Source organism: Arachis hypogaea, chromosome 9, assembly GCF_003086295.3.
Source record: "Arachis hypogaea cultivar Tifrunner chromosome 9, arahy.Tifrunner.gnm2.J5K5, whole genome shotgun sequence".
NCBI lineage: Eukaryota > Viridiplantae > Streptophyta > Magnoliopsida > Fabales > Fabaceae > Arachis > Arachis hypogaea.
The window spans coordinates 81,047,759-81,066,093 of NC_092044.1; the positions used below are offsets into that span (position 1 = coordinate 81,047,759).

At 36.7% G+C, this 18,335-nt stretch overlaps 1 protein-coding gene and 1 non-coding gene across 5 annotated transcripts; both read right to left on the reverse strand.

Annotated features, from left to right (window-relative positions):
• Positions 1 to 390: 390 nt before the first annotated feature.
• Positions 391 to 8,111, reverse strand: LOC112711097 (notchless protein homolog). Of its 4 annotated transcripts, none has more exons than XM_072203060.1 (15): positions 7,269 to 8,103; positions 6,318 to 6,391; positions 5,364 to 5,814; positions 5,155 to 5,236; positions 4,946 to 5,035; positions 4,598 to 4,723; positions 4,116 to 4,243; positions 3,337 to 3,536; positions 2,411 to 2,474; positions 1,774 to 1,884; positions 1,547 to 1,684; positions 1,149 to 1,291; positions 1,002 to 1,056; positions 844 to 900; positions 391 to 702 (listed from the first exon to the last, which is right to left on the reverse strand). In XM_072203060.1, the coding sequence occupies exons 3-15, from the start codon at positions 5,523 to 5,525 to the stop codon at positions 619 to 621; spliced, it is 1,440 nt and encodes a 479-aa protein (XP_072059161.1). In that variant the 5' UTR covers positions 5,526 to 5,814; positions 6,318 to 6,391; positions 7,269 to 8,103; the 3' UTR covers positions 391 to 618. The 4 variants fall into 4 exon arrangements, with proteins under 4 accessions (XP_072059161.1, XP_072059160.1, XP_025619432.1 ...); XM_072203059.1 differs by having other exon boundaries at positions 391 to 723; positions 7,269 to 8,068; XM_025763647.3 differs by lacking the exon at positions 6,318 to 6,391 and having other exon boundaries at positions 7,269 to 8,111.
• A 9,235-nt stretch (positions 8,112 to 17,346) lies between these two features.
• On the reverse strand, positions 17,347 to 17,450 carry LOC112713387 (small nucleolar RNA R71). The gene has a single exon (XR_003158360.1). It is a non-coding gene; the product is annotated as a small nucleolar RNA R71 (small nucleolar RNA).
• Between the last annotated feature and the right edge of the window lie 885 nt (positions 17,451 to 18,335).

An 18,335-nucleotide genomic window follows, 5' to 3' on the forward strand; every position in this document is an offset into this window, starting at 1 on the left:
TTTTAAAATTAAAATATTATATTAAATAATATAAAAATTAAATTTAGATATTAAATAATAAATAAAGTTATATTAAACTTTTTAATTTTAATAAACACAAACTATTTTTTACAAACTATTTTTACAAACTATTTTTACAAACTATTTTTTAAAAACTCTCCCCTAAAAACACTCAATTTTCAAAAACAATAACCACAAGCACATAAATTTTTTAATTTACCAAACATAACAAAACTCCTCTTCAAAAGATTTTACCAAACCAAACCTAACTAGTCCACTTTCAAATAAGTGTGTTGTACATTAAAAGAAAATCGGTTTTTCAAAGCTATCTTGCGTTGGAAACGTAGGTATCCAATTGAAAATTTCCTGGAATTCAATTTGATATCGCTCTTTTTCTCCTCTAAAACATGTTATCAAATCATAATTTTCATAAGTCGCAATCCAAACAAAGGAGTTTCAAAGATAAACATAATTGAATTGATACAACTTAATTCATTAAATTCTAAACTATCCATATCATACAAGTTGTCAATCTAATGTAAAAACTGCCTCCAAAGTATTAACATTCAGGCTTGATTTCCAAGAATCCACGCAAGAAATGTTCATCCCAGGTTGGCCTTAGCCCATCCACAACTTCAACACTTTATCCTTGCCACCAGAGGCTACTTTCTCTCCATCTGGACTCCAATCAACAGAAAACACCTTTCCAGCAAAAAGATAGAACTATGCTAGTCACCATAATAATAATAATAATAATAATAATAATAATAATAATAATAATAATAATAAATAGACAAACAAACAAATAAACTTAAGATAAAGCATGTGAAACGGGATGCATACTTCATCAGAATGGCCAGGAAGATCCTGCTTCAACTTCCGAGTCCGAATATCCCAAACCTTGATCACCAAACATAATGGAAGGTTAAATTTGGATTGAAAATGTAGTTTCATGTATTTAACTAACAAATAATGTCCATATCAAGGAAAATCCCACTAACCTTCAACGTAGAATCTTTGCTGCCACTTAAAAGTAGTCTGCTATCCGCAGACCAGCTGTAGAACAAAACCCAAATACACTGAATTCAAAAGGAAATATCTTCGGAGACTGTCAAGGTCAAAGTAAGATGGATACACTTGTGTTTTACCTGATCTGGTAAACAGGCCCAACATGACCACGGAAAGCTGCTATAAATTTCCCTGTTGTGCCATTCCATAACTTCACGGATTTATCAAAAGATGCACTTGCCACCCATTGCCCATCAGGTGAAAAATATACATGGTTCACAAGCTGTCAGCAAACAAGTTCAACTTTCATTAAGCTGAAAAATTGGAAAGCATATACACAGATAGAGAGTTTGTCATTAAACCTGCATAATGATGAATCTAATTTCAAGTTTTCAGCTAACATACTACAAATAATTAGGGATGGATTTCGGCAAATATTTATTAAATTAGAATTATAATTTGGAAAGAAGAAAAAAAAGCAGTTGCACAAAAGCTCATTTTGCTTAATTCTCCTTGATACATAGGAAAAGATTTGTACCTGCTGATGACCTGTCATACGAGTTTTTGGGTGCTTGCTGACAAATGGTTCCCAAAGGAACATGGTAAAATCATCAGATCCAGAAACCAACCTTTCAGGGGCATTGCCTCTCATCTTATTATACCTTTCAAGAGCAACCTATATTCATCAGCAGCAGACAGGTGTGGACATATTAGTAAAATATGGTTTGATGTGCTAGGATGATTATTAACCCAAAAAGTGCTCACCTTCTTCATTTCCTCTGGAGATGAATATTGTTTCCCAGTATGATCAAAAGCTCCAGTACGAAGAACATACTCAGTGCTCAATGCTAACGAATTAACCCAATGCCCATGTCCCTAAAATAGATACCAACAAGTGAAGAATTCTACAGGGATAAGTTACTCGAAATGAAAAGTCTATCTTCTAAATGGAGTAAACAAGTGATAATACACAAAATATACACTAAAAATGGATTAGATTTAAACTTTAACGATAAATACTTCAACAAAAATGACAGTGGTGAACTTGCCGTAAGAGACTAAACTAGACTAATAGTCAATTCAATCACATTGTCTAAAAGCCCATCTTTTTAGGCTTCATAGATCAACCACTCATACCAAAAAGGGAATGTGGGTCACAAATTCATTCACTAAAATAAAAAAAACGGATGGCAAGCTTTTAATACAATCAACAAACTTTTAATTGAAAAAAAAAAAGTAAAAATAACAACCAGATAACTCTAATATGCAGAAAAAATACCCATGAAAAATAATTTTGACATGAGATGAGAACCAATGATGATGCATAATAATAGCCAAATCTAAGCATATAACAAGTTCAGGTGCATTGCAAAGTACTGAAGCTCAAGGGGATTAAACACACCTTCAATTCACGAATTAGCTTCCCTTGTGTAGTTTCCCAAACTTTGATTGTACAGTCTTGGGAACTGAAATAATAAAAATAATATAGCTATGCTCCAAACAGCAGACTAGTAATGTAGAGTAACTATCTATGAAGCATGGACTCGCCAGCAGCGCTGATGTACCGGTGTCAGACGCAGATACGACACGGACACGCACGGGATATGGTGGACACGCGTATTGGAGGCGAGTCGGAGGTTACCTTTCAGCTTTGCGGTGGTTTCGTCAAGTGATGCACTAATCTGCGGCAAGTCCGAGCGTCTTCCTTCCGCATGGACTACATGAGACCATAGCACAACCGAAAGCCCTTTTCTTCAGATTTTAATTTTTAAATCTCCAGAAACTAAGGAGGTGATGAGATTAATGATTCTTGCTTCTGACTTTCTGCTCCACTTTTGTTTAGCAATTTCTCTCTCTCAAATATCATTATTTTATTATTTCTTTGACTTTTTGACTAGTACTTGTATAAATTTTTATTTTTTTTATAAAATAAGTTAATAACATCTAATGTTTAATGTCCATATAAGAGTTTATTTAAAAATTATAATTATTGATATTATTTTATTTTGGATTTTTTAAAGATTTTTTTATGTAATTATGTTTATTCTTATATTTATGATATGATCATTTATTATTTAAATCTTATTTAAGTTTTATAACATACTTATCTTACACGTGTCTAATCCAATATTTTTTTAAAAAGAACGTGTCAGCGTATCCGTGTCGTATTCGTTCTTGTTAGATAAATATCATCCAATAAATAAAAGAAAAAAGGGAAATCTTGTAACACGTGTGTGTGTGTGTGTGTGTGTGGGCGTGCGTGTGTGTGTGTGTGTGTGTGTGTGTGTGTGTGTGTGAGAGAGAGAGAGAGAGAGAGAGAGAGAGTACCCTGTATAAATCATGCCATCTCCACCCCATTTTACACATGTTATGGCGAGTGTGTGGCCAGTGAGACATATAACACATTTCCTCAATGTGACATCCCATATACGAGCATCCCCATCTTTGCTGGCACTTACAAAACGACGACAAGGAGCACTAAGATGGACGGGTTCCCAAGAGATCCCAGTAATCCATTTCTTGTGGCCCTGCATTAATATATACTTCAAATATTGTCCAAGAAACATTATATCAGTATAGTACTACGCAGGGAACAAAATTTGTCACCAACTAAAGAACCATTGCTTCTGAAGCATCTCCTTAACAGTTCTATTTTTCAATTTTTCTCGGGAAATCATGAAGTAATAATGCATGATGTTCTTTTACATTCTATTTTGCCTTCCTTTTTTTCCTTTGCTTGTGTCTTTTGCTATTTCGGGGAGGATGGGGTGGCACAAATCATAATCAGGATGAATATCTTAATACTTCTAATTTAAATACAATGTAAAAGGTTTTTCTCTCCAAAAGTTTAACAAGGTTTTGAAGCATGTTCTGAATTAGCCAGGTGAAACAAAAATAATTGAGTGAACTGTTGCAGTAGTCATAAATAAGCTTATACATGAGCAAGAACAGTATCATGTTAGGAAGCAAAAGGAGTGGTACCAGAATTTACAACATATACCTTCAATAACACAATTTGAATATGTTTTAGTGAAAAATTTAGACCAAAGAAAAGAAATGAAGCAAGCTTTCTGATAGTAAATAGCATAGTCAGTTAAAGACTTTACAGATAATGGATTGCCAGACAACTTCCCAGTTTCTGGATCCCAACATTGAAGTTCTCCAGACTTGCTCCCACTCACAAGATACTTGCCATCTGGTGACCACGCAATACAAAGGACCCAATTCTTGTGCCCTGCGTACAATGAAAACAACTATCAATAGATACATGGCCATTTCTAATTTTAAAAAATAAATAAATAATAAAAAAATATATCAACTTTTTGAATTACAACAAATGAAAAACAGAACAGCAGCAGTTTCAGATTTAGCCTACACAATGCTTCAAGAATTCCTTTCTAAGAATACAATTGTAAGCTAACTCCAATTCCACCTTCTAAATTTAATTTCATTACATTCTCTTTCTATGAGTTAAACTGGTTACTTCTGTTCATACTGAGAGAAAGATGCTTAAACATCATCTAATTATGTCTAGTTTACAACTAAGTACAAACAAGCAATGTTTGGTATATCATACTTATTATCACACCTGTGCATGTGTACAATGGTGTCTGCGTGTTAAGGTCCCAAAGACGAACAGTTGTGTCGCCAGAACCACTTGCTAGGTGCCTCCCATCAGGACTGAAAGCAACTGTAAGTACAGCTTCTGCATGACCTAAAAACAGTTCCAGCAACATGAATCAGAGGATATGACAACTAGACCATTAAGCTAAATCATTATCAAGAACCAAAACATAAAAAAGAGAAGACACACAAAACATCATGTTCCAAATCACGGTAGTTTTATATAGAATTAACACAAAACATCTGTTTGTGAATAAACATTTCACCTAGAACATTATAGGCTGTAAATGACACAAAACTCTATGATTCATACCAGAAATAGTGGCGGAACAACGATTAACAGGGCGAATCCTGAAAATAGCTTGAGGCTGACAAACTATAGGCAATGCCTTCTCCACCGAAACTGAAAATTAATGTTAAATCAACACCACATATTATAAGAAACAAAAAACAAACTAATCAATCAACCTAAATAAACAGTAGTTTGTTGCAAGATAACCAAAGGAGAGAGCAGATACTAGCCTTTGTTTTTGTGCAAGTAGGCTTCAAGTGGCACAAGGAGCTCTTCATCAGAAATATAGAAAGCATATGGTAATTTCTCCTCCTAAATCGGGGTCGGGGAAGGGGAGGGGGATAAAAGACACAATAATTAACCAGAGAGAACATTATTTTAATAACAAAGCAATTTTTTTATATTTTGTTGGTAAGGATATGAAAAGTGATGGGTTTACGTTGTCCAGAATCTTATTGACAATGAGTTGAAGTTGTTGTGGACCAGCATTCTGAGGAAGGTACATGGGAGCACCAAGGGGAGCTCCATCTGGGTGCATCAAGAGGCACATGACGTTGTTGATTGTTGTGGTGTCCCTCTTCTCTCCTGTCTCTGTCTCCATCTCTATCTCTCTCTAAATTGGAAGGCGACAGCTGGAGTCGAGGACAACGTGAAGGAGAGGAAGATGTGAAGCTGACGGCGACGAGAAGAGGAAGACGATGGGAATGCGACAATGACGGGAAAGCTTGGCGGATTGGAGAGTTGAAAGCGACTTCAGGGAGTGAAGAATGAGTTGCTGCTTGCTGGAAGACGATGGGAACGGACGACTTGCTGGAAGGGAGGAAGAACCGAAGAAGATGAGGATGGTGGCTGGCTGTGAGAAGACGGGGACGGTGGCCGGAGATGACTAACTGATTAGGAGAGAAAGGATCTAGTTAGGGTTCAATTGAGTGTTTTGTCATTTCAAGAGTCTTAAACTCTAATAAGCAAGGTTCTGAAAACCGAACCGATCATCGAACCGTTCTAGTTACTGGTTTATTGGTTTATTGGTTCGACCGGAAAAATTATTTTATAATAAACATTTGATTCTATAAAAATTCAATGAATAGAGCAACTGGTTCTAAACACTCTTCTACTGCATTTTTTTACTCCAAAAGGAGATCATAAACAACTAGTTCTATGAATAAACAAACTACAATGATATGCAATGCCAAAAATAGGCCAATGATGAAATAATAAAGGGTTTCTCTCTTCAATTCTAGTTCAAGCTTGTAGCATACCAGAATCAACAGTAATACCGTTGAAATAGTCTTCCTTCTTAATTCAAATACCTCAAAGAATTTTCTACAAAATGAAAATTGAACAATACACACAGCCTTAAAACAAAAATAAAACAACACTCAGAAATCATCACCTCTTCCAAACTCAGCCTTAAAACAAAACAGAACAACATTCAGAGTTTGAGCATTGATCACAAAAAATTGATTTCTGAAACAAAACAAAAACAGCAGAACAACATTCAGAGTTTGAGCATTGATCACAAAAAAATGATTTCTGAAACAAAACAAACAATCAACAAAACAATGAAAACAGAATTTTTTTTCCTTCAAAAGAAGAAACCAATAAGAACATGAAGCATATAATAAATCAATAATCACCAATATTCAGCAATAATCTCAAAGACAACAATAAATACACAACAACAATTTAGCAAATAAACAAGAACAAGACCTACATAGAAAATCCAACAAATTAAATCGCAGCAACCTAACAATTTAGCAAATTAAAACAACAACAGCCCAACAATTTAGCAAATTATCAACTTAACAAGTTCAAGAACAGAAAATCACAACCAAAACAAAAAAAAATTAAAAGAAACAGAACAACAGAACCACACAAGAACAATTAGCAAATTAACAAATTCACAATAACAGTTAAAATTTACCAGAAGAACTCTAATGCAAGTGGAATCATCATGCTAATATGTTTTCTGCAAAGATGCTATTTGTGCAGCTAAAATTTCCTAATTACTAGGATCCAGTTATTCTAATTTCACATGCAATCAACTTACTAAGTTTCTAAAAGCTAGAAATTATAAAACCAACCAGAAATATGGTTAAAGCATTTCATCAAACATGTTGAGTGCGGTAAAATTAAAATGAAATAAAGGAATTCAAAGCTTAATATCAATGTGATAAAGAAGAAAACATAACTATTGTAACTATAATTCAGTCTATGAAAAAATCAAAACCACTACCAAATCAAATAGTTACTTATTGTAATGGAAATCAGAAATTGCAGAGTTTGAAGCAGTGTATTGGTGTTGTGTGAGTGTATTGTCTGGTGGCGGGTTTAGGGAACTCACGGCGGCGACAAAAGAGAGCAGTTTGACGGCTAGGTGGAGCGCGCGGGTTGGTCGCAGAGTTTGAAGCAGAGCAACGTGGCTTCCAGACAAACGCGAATGCGAACTCGAACAGTGAACGGCGTGTGAACGCGAACGGTGAAGCTAGATAAACGGACGGATGGCGAACTTTGAGTGCCACTGACGGCGGCAGTATGCCACTCCTTGCGCGGCGGTGGTGTAGGCTTAGCTTAGAGTGCTAGGGTTTTTTGGCTGGGTTTGTGTGACTTCTAAATGAAAGTAAGAAAGCGAGAAAGAAACCAAGGAGCTTCCGTTTTTGTGTAAATCGGCCGGTTCTGGTCGGTCCGTCCGACCGGTTCTCGGCCGATTCAATGGTTTTTCATCGGCTTTTTATTAACGGTTTTACATGTCTGACCGGACAGTTAATGTTGTCGGTTTGCAGTTGAACCGGTCTCTCTTCTCTCCTGTCTCTGTCTCCATCTCTATCTCTCTCTCTAAATTGGAAGGCGACGGCTGGAGGCGAGGACAACGTGAAGGAGAGGAAGATGTGAAGCTCACAGCGACGAGAAGAGGAAGATGATGATGACGGGAAAGCTTGGCAGATTGGAGAGTTGAAAGCGACTTCAGGGAGTGGAAGAATGAGTTGCTGCTTGCTGGAAGACGATGGGAACGGACGACTTGCTGGAAGAGAGGAAGAACTGAAGAAGATGAAGACGGTGGCTGGATGTGCGAAGACGGGGACGATGGCCGGAGATGACTAACTGATTAGGAGAAAAAAATCTAGTTAGGGTTCAGTTGAGTGTGTGTCATTTCAAGAGTCGTAAACTCTAATAAGCATAAAATATAAAATCGGCAATGTACCTATTTAAAATAAATAAAGGAAAAATTTACTCAATTACAATAATTTGGGAATTGGTAACTTTTCACGTTTTACAACTAATACATAAACTGTGGAAAGTTTCAACGGTTTATGAAGGAAGCATTATAAACATAAACCGTATTAACTTTCTACGGCTTATGAAGTAAACATTGGGAGACATAAACTGTATTAGTCTTCCACGGTTTATGAAGAGATCAATTTCGACATAAACCGAAGTAACCTTCCACGCTTTTTAAGTACCTATATATATATAATCCCACGGTTTTTTAGTATTATATAAAAGACAACATTATTTCGACACTCATTAAATTTTAAAAATATAGGATTCATATACTTTTCATCATACTTGCAATATTACAATAACAACAACAAAGCCTTATCCCACTAAGTGGGGTCCGCTACATGAATCAAATGACGTCATTGTGCTCTGTCATGTATCATGTCTACAGAGAGACCGTTTACATGTAGATCTCATTTGACCACCTCATGGATGGTCTTCTTAGGTCTTCATCTGCCTTTCGCCCCTTGTCCATCTTCCATCTCATCTACCCTTCTGACTGGATGTTCTATCGGTCTTCTTTTCACATGTCCAAACCACCTGAGACACGATTCAATCATCTTTTCCACAATGGGTGCTACTCCAACTCTCTCCCTTATATCTTCGTTCCTTATTTTATCCAATCATGTATGACCACTCATCCATCTCAACATCTTCATCTCTGCCACACTCAGCTTATGTTCGTGCTCCCTTTAGCTGCCCAACACTCCATACCATAAAGCATAGCCGGTCTTATAGCAGTGCGATAGAATTTACCTTTAAGTTTTAAAGGCACTTTTTTGTCGCATATAAAACCAGATGCACTCCGCCATTTTGACCAACCTGTTTGGATCCTATGATTTACATCCTGTTCAATCTCTCCATTATCCTGTATGATGCACCCAAGATACTTAAAACTTTTAACTTTTTGTAGGATGTTTTCTCCAATCTTCACCTCTATATTAGGGTTTTCCCTTCTCAGACTGAACTTACATTTCATATATTCCGTCTTGCTATGGCTTATGCGCAGACCATACACTTCTAGAGCTTCTCTCCATAACTCCAACTTCTTATTTAGGTCTTCCCTTGAATTTCCCATAAGGACGATATCATCGGTAAAAAGCATGCACTATGGCACAGGCTCTTGGATGTGCTCTATGAGTACTTCCAAGACTAATGTGAAAAAAGTATGGACTTAAGGATTTAATCCTATACCAATAGAAAATTCCTCTGTCACTCCACCTTGAGTCTTCACACTAGTTGTGGCCCTATCATACATGTCTTTAATTGCACGAATATAAGCGACCCTTACTCCTCTTTTCTAAAACCTTCCATAAGACCTCCCTTGGTACTCTATCATATGCTTTTTCCAAATCAATAAACATCATATGTAGATCCCTTTTATTAATACGATACATCTCCATCATCCTTCTTAATAGGTATATCGCTTTAGTGGTAGATCTGCTTGGCATAAATCCAAATTGGTTCTCTATTACTTGTGTCTCTTTTCTCAACCTCCATTCTATCACCATTTCCCATAACTTCATGGTATGACTGATGAGCGGATAATTTGTACGCTTTTTGGCATTGTTTTTAGTATGTTTTTAGTATGTTTTAGTTAGTTTTTACTATATTTTTATTAGCTTTTAGTTAAAATTCACTTTTCTGGACTTTACTATGAGTTTGTGTGTTTTTCTGTGATTTCAGGTATTTTCTGGCTGAAATTGAGGGACCTGAGCAAAAATCTGATTCAGAGGCTGAAAAGGACTGCAGATGCTGTTGGATTCTGACCTCCCTACACTCGAAGTAGATTTTCTGGAGCTACAGAAGCCCAATTGGCGCGCTCTCAACTGCGTTGGAAAGTAGACATCCTGGGCTTTCCAACAATATATAATAGTCCATACTTTGCCCGAGATTTGATGGCCCAAACTGGCATTCCAAATCAGCTCAAAACTGCCCGGCGTTAAACGCCGGAACTGGCACAAGAATGGGAGTTAAACGCCCAAACTGACACAAAAGCTAGCGTTTAACTCCAAGAAGAGTCTCTACACGAAAATACTTCAATGCTCAGCCCAAGCACACACCAAGTGGGCCCGAAAGTGGATTTTTATGTCATTTACTTATTTCTGTAAACCCTAGGCTACTAGTTCTCTACAAATAGGACCTTTTGCTATTGTATTTTCATCTTTAGATCATTGAATCTTTTGATCACTTTAGATCTTTAGATCATCTTTGGACGTCTAGTTCTTAGATTATGGGGGCTGGCCTCTCGGCCATGCCTAGACCTTGTTCTTATGTATTTTCAATGGTGGAGTTTCTACACACCATAGATTAAGGTGTGGAGCTCTGCTGTGCCTCGAGTATTAATGCAATTACTATTGTTCTTCTATTCAATTCGGCTTATTCTTGTTCTAAGATATTCATTTGCACCCAAGAACTTGATGAATGTGATGATTATGTGACACTCATCATCATTCTCACTTATGAACGCGTGCCTGACAACCACTTCCATTCTACAAGCAAACAAGGCTTGAATGTTTATCTCTTGGATTCCTTAATCAGAATCTTCGTGGTATAAGCTAGAATTGATGGCGGCATTCAAGAGAATCCGGAAGGTCTAAACCTTGTCTGTGGTATTCTGAGTAGGATTCAAGGATTGAATGACTGTGACGAGCTTCAAACTCGCGATTGTGGGGCGTTAGTGACAGACGCAAAAGAATCACTGGATTCTATTCCGACATGATCGAGAACTGACAGCTGAATAGCCGTGCTGTGACAGAGCGCATTGAACATTTTCACTGAGAGGATGGGAGGTAGCCACTGACAACGGTGAAACCCTACATACAGCTTGCCATGGAAAGGAGTAAGAAGGATTGGATGAAGACAGTAGGAAAGCAGAGAGACGGAAGGGACAAAGCATCTCCATACGCTTATCTGAAATTCTCACCAATGAATTGCATAAGTATCTCTATCTTTATTTTATGCTTTATTCATAAATCATCTATAACCATTTGAATCTGCCTGACTAAGATTTACAAGATGACCATAGCTTGCTTTATACCAACAATCTCCGTGGGATCGACCCTTACTCGCGTAAGGTTTATTACTTGGACGACCCAGTGCACTTGCTGGTTAGTTGTGCGAAGTTGTGATAAAGATTTGAGATTACAATTGTGCGTACCATGTTGATGGCGCCATTGATGATCACAATTTCGTGCACCAATGACTCATAAGTTTGATCTCTTTATAGTTTCTGCAACTTTTTATATCCCGTTATTCTTGTAGATAGGTACTAAGGTGCTCTTTCTCCACTCATTAGGCATTTTCTTTGACCTTAAAATCTCATTAAAAAACTTGGTTAACCAGTTGATGCCTTTTTTTCCAAGACCCTTCCAAACCTCAATTGGGATATTATCAAGTCCTACTGCCCTGCCATTTTTCATCTGCTTTAGAGCCTTTTTACCTCGAAGTCTCGGATCCTTCAATAGTAGTCAAAGTTTTTATCTTCTTCCCTTGTGCATAACCAACCAAGGCTCGGAAGAGTCTTCTGTCCCTCATTAAATAATTCGTAGAAGTAACTCTTCCACCTTTCATTAATTTTCTTCTCTTGAGCTAACACATCTCCATCCTTATCCTTTATGCACTTAACATGATCCAAATCTCTCGTTCTTCTTTCGCGGTTCTTTGCAATTCTATATATACCTTTTTTCTCCTTCTTTCGTGCCCAAAGATTGGTAGAGACCCTCATATGCTCTTGTTCTTGCTTCACTTACAGCCACTTTGTCTCTTTCTTAGCCGCCTTATATTTTTCCCAGTTATCTGCATTGCAGCATAAAGACCACTTTTTAAAGCACTCTCTTTTTATCTTTATCTTATCTTGTACACTCGCACTCCACCACCAGGACTCCTTGTCTCTTGGTCCTATTCCTTTAGATTCACCAAAGCTTTCTTTTGCTATTCTTCTAATAACTTCTGCCATCTCCCTCCACATCTCTTCCGCGCTTCCATTCGCATCCCACTTTGCCTCTTCTCCTACCTGTCTTAGGAAGCTTCTTTGTTCCTCACCTTTCATCCGCCACTACCTCGTCCTTGGGTTCTTCGTATGATGTCTTTTCCTCAACTTTTTCTCAACAGGAAAAATCCATGATGAGCACCCTATGTTGTGTTGTGAAACTCTCTCCCGGAATAATTTTACAATTAATGCAAAATTTCCAGTCGACTCTCCTCAACAAGAAGAAGTCAATTTGAGAGCTTGTCATGCCACTCTTATGGATTATAAGATGTTCGTCTCTTTTTTTAAAACATGTATTTGCGATGAGAAGATCAAAAGTTGAGGAAAAGTCCAAAATAGTTTTACCCTCGGCATTGATCATCACCCTGAAACCATGGCCTCCGTGAATACTCCCATATCCAGTCACTTCTCTCCCAACATGGCCATTTAAATATCCTCCTAAAAAAATCTTATCTCCCAAAGGTATGTCTTGAACCAAACTCTCTAGATCCTCCCAAAACCTTATCTTTTGTTGTTCGTCTGAACCCACTTGTGGTGTATAAGCGCTAATCACATGGAAAGCACCTCCCTCCACCACAAGTTTGATAGAGATGATCCAATCTCCAACCCTCTTAACATCCACTACGTCCTTCTTCCACTGCTTATCCACAATTATTCCAACCCCATTCCTATTTTTCACCTTTCCTGTATACCAAAGTTTGAAACTAGAAGTATCCAACTCCCTAGCCTTCACACCAACCCATTTTGTTTTTTATAGGCACATAATGTTAATCTTCCTCCTTGTCATGGTGTCCACCACCTCCAAGGATTTTCCTGTTAGAGTGTCTATGTTCCATGTCCCAAATCTCAACCTTCTGTCGCTCCGACCTTTACCTTTTACTTTGTGAACTAGCTTATTTACCTTCGTCTGTTCACAAAAATGCAAGAACCCTTGGTTATTTAACACTACATCCGAGCACTGATGCAGCGGCTCTTGCTCATTTGACACCGTACTCGAGCCATACAACGCGTTGCTTCCGGGCAACGACCTAGCTTTAGCGCAATAATGTCTTTGATTCATTTCATGGAGGTTCGACTATATTTTTATGTTGGTTGTCGAAGACCTAACACAACCCTCCTTCTTTATCTGTTGCCATTGAACTTGAGCTTATATATTCTTTATTCATAATTGAAAATTCTCATTTGTTATTTCTCATCTTTATTTTAAATTTTGTCTAATAATAATAATAATAATAATAATAATAATAATAATAATAATAATAATAATAATAGTAGTAGCCAAACAAATCAATATAATAAACGTGCTAATAGCTCCCTGATGAGCAGATAATTTATACACTTTTGGCATTGTTTTTACATAGTTTTTAATATATTTTAGTTACTTTTTAGTATATTTTTATTAGTTTTTATGCAAAAATCACATTTCTGGACTTTACTATGAGTTTGTGTATTTTTCTGTGATTTCAGGTATTTTCTGGCTAAAATTGAGGGACATGAGCAAAAATCTGATTAAAGAAGGCTGAGAAAGGACTTAAGATGCTGTTGGATTCTGACCTTCTTGCACTTGAAGTAGATTTTCTGGAGCTATAGAAGCCCTATTGGCAAGCTCTCAATTGCGTTGGAAAGTAGACATCTTGGGCTTTTCAGCAATGTATAATAGTTCATACTTTACCTGAGATTTGATGGCCCAAATTGGCGTCAAAACGCCGGTCAGAGACCCTTTTCTGGCGTAAAACGCCAGAACTGGCACCAAAGCTGGAGTTAAATGCCCAAACTGGCACCAAAATTGGTGTTTAAACTCCAAGAAGAGCCTATGCCGTGAAATCTTCAACGCTCAGCCCAGACACACACCAAGTGGGCTCCAGAAGTGGATTTTTGCACTATCTACACTTAGTTACTCATTTTTTGTAAACCTAGTTTACTAGTTTATTATAAATAGCACCTTTTACTATTGTATTTGGATCTTTTCGATCATCTTTAGATCATTTTTGAGACTATCTTAGGATCACTTTTGATCTCTTGATCACGTTTTAGGGGCTGGTCATTCGGCCATGCCTGGACCTTCATCACTTATGTATTTTCAACGGTGGAATTTCTACACCTCATATATTAAGGTGTGGAGCTCTGCTGTTCCTCATGAATTAATACAAAGTACTATTGTTCTTCTATTCAATTCACACTTATTCTTATTCTAAGATATTCACACGTACTTCAACCTGATGGATGTGATGATCCGTGACACTCATCATCATCCTCCCCTATAAACGCGTGCCTGACAACCACTTCCATTCTATCTGCGAGAGCTTGAGTTTGTATCTCTTGGCCTCATGGTTCACGACGCATGGTTATCTCTCCTGACAACATAGCCTTCCATTCCGTGAGATCAGAGTCTTCGTGGTATAAGCTAGAATCAATTGGCAGCATTCTTGAGATCCGAAAAGTCTAAACCTTGTCTATGGTATTCCGAGTAGGATTTGGGATAGGATGACTGTGACGCACTTCAAACTCGTGACTGTTGGGCGTAGTGACAGTGTGCAAAAGGATTGATGGATCTTATTCCGACATGATCGAAAACCGAAAGCAGATTAGCCATGCGGGAAACCGTAGCGGACATGTTTTCACTGAGAGAACAGATGGTAGCCATTGACAACGGTGATCCACCAACATACAGCTTGCCATGGAAGGGAGTACGCAAGATTGGATGAGGACAATGGGAAAGCAGAGGCTCAGAGGGAACAAATCATCTCCATACGCTTATCTGAAATTTTCGCCAATGAATTGCATAAGTATCATTATACTATTTTATGATTTATTTCTCTTTTAATTATCAAAACCTCATAACCATTTGAATCCGCCTGACTGAGATTTACAAGATGACCATAGCTTACTTCAAGCCGACAATCTCCGTGGGATCGACCCTTACTCACGTAAGGTATTACTTGGACAACCCAGTGCACTTGCTGGTCAGCTATGCGGAGTTGTGAAAAGTGTGAATCACGATTTCGTGTACCAAGTTTTTGGTGCCGTTGCCGGGGATTGTTCGAGTTTGGACAACTGGCGGTTCTTCTTGTTGCTCAGATTAGGTAATTTTCTTTTTTTATTATTTATTTTGTTTTGTTCTTAAGAAATTTTAAGGATGAATTCTAGAGTTTCAGATGATGCTTTTATCATCACAGGAGCTAGTTGATTCCCATCAATTTGGCTGTTGTATGTAATGTCCTGCTGAAGCTTGGCTAGCCATGTCTAATCTTTTTTTTAGACTGAAGCTTTAGACTAACATTGCATGATTCTTGGAATTCTTATTAAAAAATTTTGAGTTTCTTATTTTCTTTTTCAAAATAATTTTCGAAAAAAATACAAAAAAAATTTATAAAATCATAAAATCAAAAATATTTTTGTGTTTCTTGTTTGAGTCTAGAGTCAAATTTTAAGTTTCGTGTCAATTGCATGTTTTTATTCTTCAAGCATTTTTCGAAAACTCATGCATGGTGTTCTTCATGATCTTCAAGTTGTTCTTTATGATTGTCTTTGTTTGATCTTGTGATTTTCTTGTTTTGAGTCTTTTCTTATTTTTCATATACATGTTTAATTTGTTAGTGCCTAACCATTAAAAATTTCTAGGTTTGGTGTCTTGCATGTCATTCTTTTCAAAAAAAAAATTTCAAAAATAAGTTCTTGATGTTCATCTTGATCTTCAAAGTGTTCTTGGTGTTCATCTTGACATTCAAAGTGTTCTTGCATGCATTATGTGTTTTGATCTTAAATTTTCATGTTTTGAGTCATTTTTGTGTTTTTCTCTCTCCTCATTAAAAATTCAAAAATAAAAAAATATCTTTCCCTTATTTCTCTCATAAATTTCGAAATTTTTGGGTTGACTTAGTCAAAGATTTTTAAAATTTAGTTGTTTCTTCTTAGTCAAGTCAAAATTTCAATTTAAAAAAAAACTATCTTTTCAAATCTTTTTCAAAAATCAAATCTTTTTCATTTTTCTTCTTAATATTTTTTAAAATTTTAAAAATTGATTTTCAAAATATTTTTCTTATTTTTATTTCATATTTTCGAAAACCTTGCTAACAATTAAGGATTTGATTCAAAAAATTTTAAGTTTGTTACTTTCTTGTTAAGAAAAGTTCAATCTTTAAATTCTAGAATCATATCTTTTAGTTTCTTGTTAGTCAAGTCATCAATTTTAATTTTAAAAATCAAATCTTTTTTTTCTTTAATATCTTTTTCAATCAAATCTTTTTCAAATCATATCTTTTTCAAATTTTAATTTCAAAATCTTTTTCTAACTTCTTATCTTTTCAAAACTTACTATTTCTTATCTTTTTCAAAACTACCTAACTAATTTTTCACTTCTTAATTTTTGAAAACCACTAACAACTTTTTCAAAAATCTTTTTATTTAACTAATTGTTTTAAACTCTAATTTTATTTTATTCCTTTCTTAATTTTCAAATACTAACTAATTTTTAAAAAAACAAAAATATTTTTCTTTTCTTGTCTTCTAATTTTCGAATTTCTCTTCTCTCTCATCTCTTTCTATTTATTTATTTAATTTCTAACACTTTTTCTCTTCTTAAAATTCGAACCTTGTCTCCCTCTCTGTGTTCGAATTCTCTTTATTTTCTCTCTACCTCATTCTTCTCTTCTTCTCTTCTTCTACTCACATAAAGGAATCTCTATACTGTGACATAGAGGATTCCTCTTCTTTTCTGTTCTCTTCTTTTTCACATGAGCAGGAACAATGATAAGGATATTCTTGTTGAAGCCGATCCTGAACCTGAAAGGACTCTGAAGAGGAAGCTAAGAGAAGCTAAAGCACAACTCTCTGGAGAGGACCTGACAGAAATTTTTGAAAAAGAAGAAGGCATGGCAATCAAAAATAATAACAACAATGCAAGGAAGAACTGCAAGTTTCATGGACTTCCATCAGAAGATCCTCATCAGTTCTTATCTGAATTCTTGCAGATTTATGATACTATTAAGACTAATGGGGTTGATCCCAAGGTCTACAGACTTATGATTTTCCCCCTTGCTATGAGAGACAGAGCTACGACATGGTTGGACTCACAACCTAGGAAAGCCTGAACTCTTGGGACAAGCTGGTCAATGCTTTCTTGACCAAATTCTTTCCACCTCAAAAAATGAGTAAGCTCAGAGTGGATGTCCAAACCTTCAGACAGAAGGAAGGTGAATTCCTCTATGAAGCTTGGGAAAGATACAAGCAATTAACCAAAAAGTGTCCTTCTGACATGTTTCCAGAATGGAGCATCATATGTATATTCTATGATGGTCTGTCTGAGTTATCCAAGATGTCATTGGACCACTCTGTTGGTGGATCTCTTCATCTGAAAATGCCTGCAGAAGCCCAGGAACTCATTGAAATGGTTGCAAATAACCAGTTTATGTACACTTCCGAGAGAAATCCTGTGAATAATGGGGTAACTCAGAAGAAAGGAGTTCTTGAGATTGACACTCTAAATGCCATATTGGCTCAGAACAAAATATTGACTCAGCAAGTCAATATGATTTCTCAGAGTCTGACTGGATTACAGGCTGCACCCGGCAGTGTTAAAGAAGCTTCCTCTGAAGGTGAAGCTTATGACCCTGAGAATCCTGCAGTGGAAGAGGTGAATTACATGGGAGAATCTTATGGAAACACCTACAATTCTTCATGTAAGAATCACCCAAATTTCTCATGGAAGGATCAACAGAAGCCTCAACAAGGCTTCAATAACAATAATGATGGGAGAAATAGGTTTGGCAATAGCAAACCTTTTCCATCATCTTCTCAGTAACAGATAGAGAATTCTGAGCAGAGCATCTCTGGCTTAGCAAACATAGTCTCTGATCTATCCAAGGTCACTCTCAGTTTCATGACTGAGGCATGGTCCTCCATCAGAAATTTGGAGGCACAAGTGGGTTAGCTGAGTAAAAGAGTTACTGAAACTCCTCCTAACACTCTCCCAAGCAATACAGAAGAGAATCCAAAAAGAGAGTGCTAGGCCATCCATACGTCCAATATGGCCGAACCTATAGAGGAGGGACAGGCAGTGACTCCCAGTGAGAAAGACCTCATGGGACGTCCACTGGCCACCAAGGAGTTCCCTATTGAGGAACCAAAGGAATCTGAGGCTCA